At 32.7% G+C, this 7,593-nt stretch overlaps 1 protein-coding gene across 1 annotated transcript in view; it reads left to right on the top strand.

The window, feature by feature from the left end:
- The first annotated feature begins 1,525 nt into the window (after window positions 1–1,525).
- Themis (thymocyte selection associated) overlaps window positions 1,526–7,593 on the top strand; it is a 192,620-nt gene continuing 186,552 nt past the window's right edge. Inside the window, exon 1 of the mRNA XM_048797997.1 lies at window positions 1,526–1,944. Coding sequence (XP_048653954.1) covers window positions 1,854–1,944 — 91 coding nt within the window. The 5' untranslated portion in view covers window positions 1,526–1,853. The remainder of the gene's footprint in view (window positions 1,945–7,593) is intronic.

Raw genomic sequence — 7,593 nt, 5'->3', positions numbered from 1 at the left:
CTCAGATGGTTGAGTGCCCCTGAGTTCAATAACTCTGGATCAAAAAAAAAAAAAAAAAAAAAAGCTAGAGTGATAGAAAGTTGATTGGGGAATTTTTTTAAATTAAGTCCAGTTTGGATGAGACATAAATAAAATTTCCTTATGGCACCCATTATAATGAATGTACAATTTTTACAAAATGGTCCAGAGCAGCTCTTTCCCAATATTGAATCATGTCAAGCAAACTGTTAGGAGGTAACCAATGTGGTTGGTTGAGGAGAAAAAAGGCAGATGACAGACTGATCAAGTTTGAAGATTTGGGGGTAAAAACATTTCAAGGGAGGAAGTTGAAGCTATTAATGAAAAACCAGTTGAGGTAACCCACCATAACTTCCAGTTTTGCAAAGAAAGAAGTAAAACTGGGCAAATTATTTTAAGGGTTAAATATAATTATGAAAATCAGAAATTGTCTAGTGAGTTCTATAACAAAATCGGGCAGTATTTTTCTTCCTGGGTCTTTTCATAAAGCACATGAGAAAGTGGGAATGACCAGAATCTGTACCATCTTAGCTATGAACCCAGCAGCCTAAAGCCAAAACAGGTTGCCAGCAGGGAGTCTGAATTCCAGTTTATAAGGAGTATGTGCACCTTCCTGGTATCTTTAAAATATGTCTCTATCAACCAGTCTTCTTTCATTTACACTTAAGATTTTTTAAAAACATATCACTTTGAATTGTATACTCTGGCTTTAAAATGCTGTTTGAGTTAAATACAGAGAATAGAGAGGAGGGGAATTTTTAAAAGACTGGTTTTCATGAAGTTGCCCATGTTCGCTTTGGCTGTGAGCATTTTGAACTCCAAATTTGGACCACAACATTTGAATTGTAGAATTTAGGCCTCAGAAGAAATTATATAATTTATTTTATTTCTTCTACTTTTTTTTCCTTTGTATTTAGAAAATGAGACAAGTAAGGACCAGAGAAGATGACCTGAAATCTGCCTATAAATCAAAAGCAAAGCTGGGCTAGGAAACCCAGGTTTACTAATACCTGATCTGAATACTTTCCACTACAGTGTGGAGATTAGAAAATTTATTTTGCTTTACTCTATCAATTACTGTATCACTTTGCATATTGTATCTCTCCCCCACCCTCCTTTAAGATTCAGCAAAATTTTTAATGTGGAAGAATAAAGAGTGGTTTCGATACTCTCTCCAGAGTATCGGATTTCTAAAATGAGCTGACACAAAGCACTTTTGTAACCAAACTTAATATAAAAGCACTAAGAGTATGCAAATACGGCATGAAGCCAAACTTTGAAGTGAACTGGAGAAATAATGAATTAATGCAGTGTCATTTTTAAGATTAGACTTGAGTTATACTGATATATTCTGATCTTTCCTATCGGACAAGCCACCAACAACTCTGACCCGAAAGTGTTGGCATGACTGTAGATGCACACCTGGGCCATCAAAAGACCGAGTGAGCTACTTGCCAATTCTCATATCACCCCACTCCCCATCCTGTTCTACTGTGGCAGAAGGAAATGAAGCCACAAGGAGAACAAAAAGAGCTGTAAAACACTTGTCTCCTGCTTCCTCATACCCTTATTATCCTCCCCACACAGTGCTGTTCCACCGGATTTGGCTCCAGTGTGGCATTCTGCCTGCCTGACCCCGGACGAATTATGAGCAAGGACAGCAACTACAGTGGAGTACCTCCCCACAGAGATGCTTCACCCTGGTTGGTTCCAGTGTGACATCCTGCCTGCCTAAGGGAGGAATTATGAACAAGGACCTGAGCTGTAGACAAGTAACACGCAGAAGCCACAAGTTTTTGTAAGAACCAAGTCTACACACAACCCAAGCCAGAGCAATGGCATTATCATTGGAAGAATTTGTTCACTCTCTTGACCTGAGGACCCTCCCCAGGGTCCTTGAAATCCAGTCAGGCATCTATTTTGAAGGTAAGCATTCTCTGGTTCCTTTACTAGCTAAAAAGTGCTTCTAAAGTGTATATTCTTGGGGATTGGTGGGGGAAATTTTTATAAAGAATATATATGTTCTGTAAAGGAAAGGTGATCATAGAAAAGAAATTAATTAACTGATGAATGGTCAAGACCCAATGGCATTAAACAAAGAAGAGCCTAGGTAAGTCATTGGGGTGAATGGGGATAAGGATTTAGGTGAAGCTTCTTGGGATTTTTGTAGGCTTTCAATAGTTCCATGAATGGTGAATTATTTCTGCTTATTCTTTGAAACTGGTTGTAATCAAGAGAGAAAAAAATTAAAGTTATTGATATGTGTTCCTAGAATATAAAACAAAATACCAATGAAAAAAACAAAAACAAATATAAAAAGCACACTGTTTTCAAGGAAATGTTTCCCAAGCTCTTAGGATTTCTAAGTCTGTGTTTCATCAATGCTTCCCTTATTCTTTCACTAACGGCCTGACTCCTAATTTCTTAAATAATGGCAATTTTTATTTGAAGGTATAAAAATTGATGTTCATTGCTGGGTGCAGTGGTGTATACATATTTTCCCAGCTACTTAGAAACTGAGGCAGAAGAATTGTGAATTTGAGGTCAATAAAAATAAAACAAAACAAGAAAATGATGCTTATTCATCACAATTTTTTTTTAAATTATATTGAAAAGTCATAGTTCAATTAAAATTATCAAATTTTGGTATAACTAATTAAAGTATATTAATTCAGATAAGAGGATAATTAAAAATTCTCATATATAACCTGGAATATTTTAATGTTTAGTTTGAACATATGCAAGATATAAGAACCATTTTTCCAGGAAAATATGTAATTTTCTTCACAGAAGGGTAGAATTGGGGCTGAGGTTATAGTTTAGTGATAGAGCACATGTCTGGTGTGCAAGAGGCCCTAGGTCCCATCCCTAGCACCCCAAAATTAAATGAAAGGAGGGATGAGGTTGTAGCTGAGCTGGGGTTGTAGCTCAGTTGTGGAGCACTTGCCTAGCATGTGTGAGGCACTGGGTTCAATCCTCAGCACCACATAAAAATAAATTTAAAGAAAGGTATTGTGTTCATTTACAACTTAAAAAAATTTTTTTAAATAAAATACATGAAAGGAGAGAGAGAAAGACTTTGAAAAAAAGATGATAGAATTGAAGCAATAGTAGAGTCAGATTCCAGTCAAAATACTGGGAAAATTATTTAAAAAACTGTTGGTAGGTAAGTCTTTTCCATTCATAGACAGTCTCTGACTCATGATGGATAGAAAACAATTTTTCAACTTTATGTTGATATAAAAAGCATACTCACAGATCATTTTGTTTTTCATTTTCAGTATAGTATTTAATCAATTGCAAGAAATATTAAGTGCTTTATTACAAATAGGCTTTCTGTTAGATGATTTTGCACAACTCTTTAGGCTGATGTAAATGTTATGAGCATGTTTAAGGTAGGCTAGGCTAAGCTATAAAGCTCAGTAGGTGAGGAATATTAAACACATTTTAAACTTATATTTTCAAATTACAATGGATTTTTCAGGAGGTAAACCCATTATAGTCAAGGAGTATCTGCTAGGTGTTATGAAATAGAGATTGACACATGTCAGCTCCAACTTGTATGTACACACACACACACACACACACACGCACGCACATACTCCACACCCTTGTAAAATAATTAATTGGAACAGCTTATTATATAGTTTTGTTTAATTCATTGGTACATTGATTATTTGGAATCAGACCATCTTTTTTCAAGTGTGCCATACTTGGACTTCAGTTTCTAAGCCAGCCCCAAATTGTCTCATAGTTTAAGTTTTTAAGGCTTTAAGATGTTCTTCATGTCTAGGAAAGATTTGTTCTCTAATATTTTATACGAACTTTACAGTTTTACATTTTACATTTGATTTTTAGTCCACTTTGAGAACATTTGCCAGGAGGTGTGGAGATATACAATTTCAGTTTTCTCTATACAATAATGTCTTGAGCTGGCCATCTTTTCCCCATCGATTTTCATTGCCACCTTTACATCATACTATGTGCTCACATATGAATCCATCTGTTTCTGATATGTTTTCTATTCCTTTAGTTTACATTTTTCTTAATTGAATCAATGATCACACTATTTTTGTAATAATGGTTCTGAAATGTGTTAATATGTAGTCAGTGTTTTTTCAGACCACGCCCTTGTTTTCATTCCATTTTTCTAAGTTCATTTAGGTATGCTTTTTGAATACATTTTTTAAATCAATTGATTCCATTAGAAATCCAGCTGGGATTTTTATTGAGTGTACTTATTTAATATATTAACTTGGGAAGAAATGACATTTTTATGTTGTTTTACAAATGAAAGATGTTTAGACCTTCTTCATACTTTATTATTTTACTACTATGTTGTAATTCAATCAAGATGAATTTTCACAAAATAAGCACATTCATATAACCATTATTGTAGTCTAGAAATAGAAAACTACAATTATTATGCCTTCCCCTTTTCAGTTGTCTTCCCCCAAATTAACCACTATGATGATGTTTGTCCATTTATGAATGTTATAAGAAGGGAGAATTATGGTATGTGTTCTTTTCTAGTTGGCATACATGTTTAACGTTATGTTTTAAAAACTAACCTACATTGTTTTATATAGTTTATTCATTTTTAGTGCATATTATATGTTTTGGATATATAAACCACAATGTATTTATCATTCTATTGCTAATGGGTATTTGAGTTGTTTCCAGTTTGAAGTTGTTACCAGTAATGTTGTCATGAGCATTCTTGTTAAGTTCATGTTCACACGTATATGCATTCAGTTGGGTATAACAATAAGATAGTTTGCTATGTCATGTGGTATATAAATATTCAGACTTGGTAGGTATTTAAAAAGTCTAAGCAGTTCCAATTTGCATTCCTGTTGACAGTCTATGAGATTTGCAATTAAACCATATGATGACAACACTTGGTATTACTGGTCTACTAAATTTTAGTCATTCTCCTAAGAATACAGTGGTAGCTCATGTCTCCCTTATGATTAATGAGATTAACACTTTTTCATGTGCTTTTTTGGTTAACTTGAACCTTCTCTTTATAACATTCATATCTATTGCTCATTTCTATTAGATTTTATAAATTTTTATTGCTCATTTTATGAAATATATATAAAACTGAGTCTTTGTCAAGTGTCTGTGTGGCAAATATCCCCTCTCATTGTGTAGCTTAATATTTCATTTTCTTAACAGTATCTTTTAATGGATGTATGTTTTTAATTTTAGAGTTACTGTGGTCAATTTATAACTGTATTCCTTTTCATGTGTTGTCAAGGAAATATATTTTCTGTATCCTAAGTTTATTAAAATATTCTGTTATCTTCAAGAAATTATATTTATCCTTACTTTCAGATAATAAAATTTCAGGTAAGAAATTGAGTTTTATATATGGCTTAAAGATGAAACCAAGATTTTTTTTTTCTTTTATACAGACAATTAGTACAGTGACATTGAAAAACTGTTTCTTCTGATGCATTACTGTGTTTATACCTTCTATGTACATGCCTGAGTCTCTTTCGAGAACTTCTATGCTGTTCCATTCATTTAATTGCTATCTTCATACCAATTTCATCCTGTCTAAATTTATGTAGATTTGCAAACAATATAAAATTTAGTTTTTAATATAAAATAATACATTGCTCTTGTTCTCAAACTTGATTGCATATTTGAAACACCTGAGATGTTTTAAAATGTTGATGACTGGATTTTTCCTTAAGATCTAAGAATTTAACTATGAAAGAGGTAAGGTGTCACCATCAGGTTTCTAAGAATGTCCCTGATAATACAGCCAAATTTGAGAACTACTACTGTAGAATAAGCTCTACAACTTATTATTCTCTTTCAAGTCTGGCTCTTTGAATTTTCATATACATTTTAGCATTGACTTATCAACTTCCACAAAAGTCCTCCCAGAATTCTGATTAGCAGTGCATTGATTTGAAGAAAATTAACATCATTTTAAATTAAGTCTTCTGATCTATGAACTGAGTGTAGCTCCCTAGTAATATAAGTCTCCTTTCGTACTGTCAATAATGTTCCATGACATATTTATGGAGAACTTGCATTTTTTTTCAGATTTATTTTTAGTTTCTTGAATTTTTTGTGGCATTGTAAGTGATATCTTTCTACGTTTGCATTTCTCTTTGTTGCATTGGTTGAATTTTAAGAGCATATCTTTAGATTATTATCTTTGATTTTTTTAAAAAAGCACATTCATGTTTTCTATGAATATGGATGGGTTTTCTTTCTCTTTCCAATGATTGTGCTTTTTCCCCTTGAACTGAAACACTGGTTACTGCTTTCAGTACAATAGCAAATAGGATTAGGGATAAAGAACTTCCCTATCTCAGTCACAACCACAGATAGAGTCAGCAATTTAGTACCAATTAGGCTCATTTTACATTAAAGAAGTTTCTGTTTTTGAAAAGATTTTCCAAAATAAAAATCATGAATATATTTACCAAATATTCTCTGTGTCTTTTATAATAGTCATATAATTTCATTCTTATATGTTGATTTTTACTTTCTGTAATGGGGCTTGAACCCAGGAACTTGCACATGCTAGGTGAATGCTCTATCCAGCCCTATGGTTTGCTATTTTTTTTTAAAGAAATTTTGTATCTCTTTTAGGGAATGAAATTGGCTTAATTTTTTTTACTACTTATAATGTCCTACTCAGGCTCTCATATTAAATCAAGTTATGTTGAATATGTGAAATTAATTGGGTAGAGTCTTTTTCTATTCCTTCAAAGATATTATAAAAGTTTGGGGTTATTTTTATTTAAGTATTTAGTGGAATTTCCTATGAAATCATTTTAAGCAGGGATTTCTAACGTAGAAATCTTTTAAATTATAAATTTCAGGTTTTTTAAGAGTACTTTTTTCCATCCAGGGTCATAGTTTTGTTTTGTTTTTCCATTTAAAAAACAAAGCAAAAAATCCAGAACACTTATGACAGTTAAGAAAATGTCTCCATAGAGATCTTTTTATTTTTTATTTTTTCCTTTTAATTTATGTTTTTTATTGGTGCATTGTGATTAGAAGTAATAATGGGATTCATTATGACATATTTGTATAGACACATAACATAATTTGGTCAGTCTCATTCCCCAGGCCCCTTCCTTTCCTTCCCTTCCTCCCTCTCCCTAGTCTCCTTCCTCTACTGGTCTCTCTTCTAATTTCATGAAATCCCCCCCCCCTTTTTTTCTATAGAGATCTTACGTGTCTTAGGCTAGTGCCAAGAATGCACACAGATACACATGTGAATTTATATTACTGCATTGACCTAGCTTTTTACTGTTTTTCAATGAGGTAGAGAACTGTGATGAAATATTATCAGCAGTAGTGAATTAATTCTCTTGTGATTTCTAATAGTTTTTATCTTTTTTATTTTGTTGGATTTCCTAACTTAATATTGATATCATTAGACATCATTCAGAGTTCTACTGTTCCTACCATTTTAGCTTGCTTTTACTTTCCTTACCATGTGGGGCTAGGCCCTCTAGTAGTATGCTAAGCAATAGTGGGAATCTTTTCCTTAACCCTAATCATAAAAAAAAAAAAAAAAAAAAAAAAAAAAAAAAAAAA

This window comes from Marmota marmota, unplaced genomic scaffold, assembly GCF_001458135.2.
Source record: "Marmota marmota marmota unplaced genomic scaffold, marMar, whole genome shotgun sequence".
Classification (NCBI taxonomy): Eukaryota; Metazoa; Chordata; class Mammalia; order Rodentia; family Sciuridae; genus Marmota; species Marmota marmota.
This window is presented reverse-complemented; position numbering and strand designations above follow the sequence as displayed.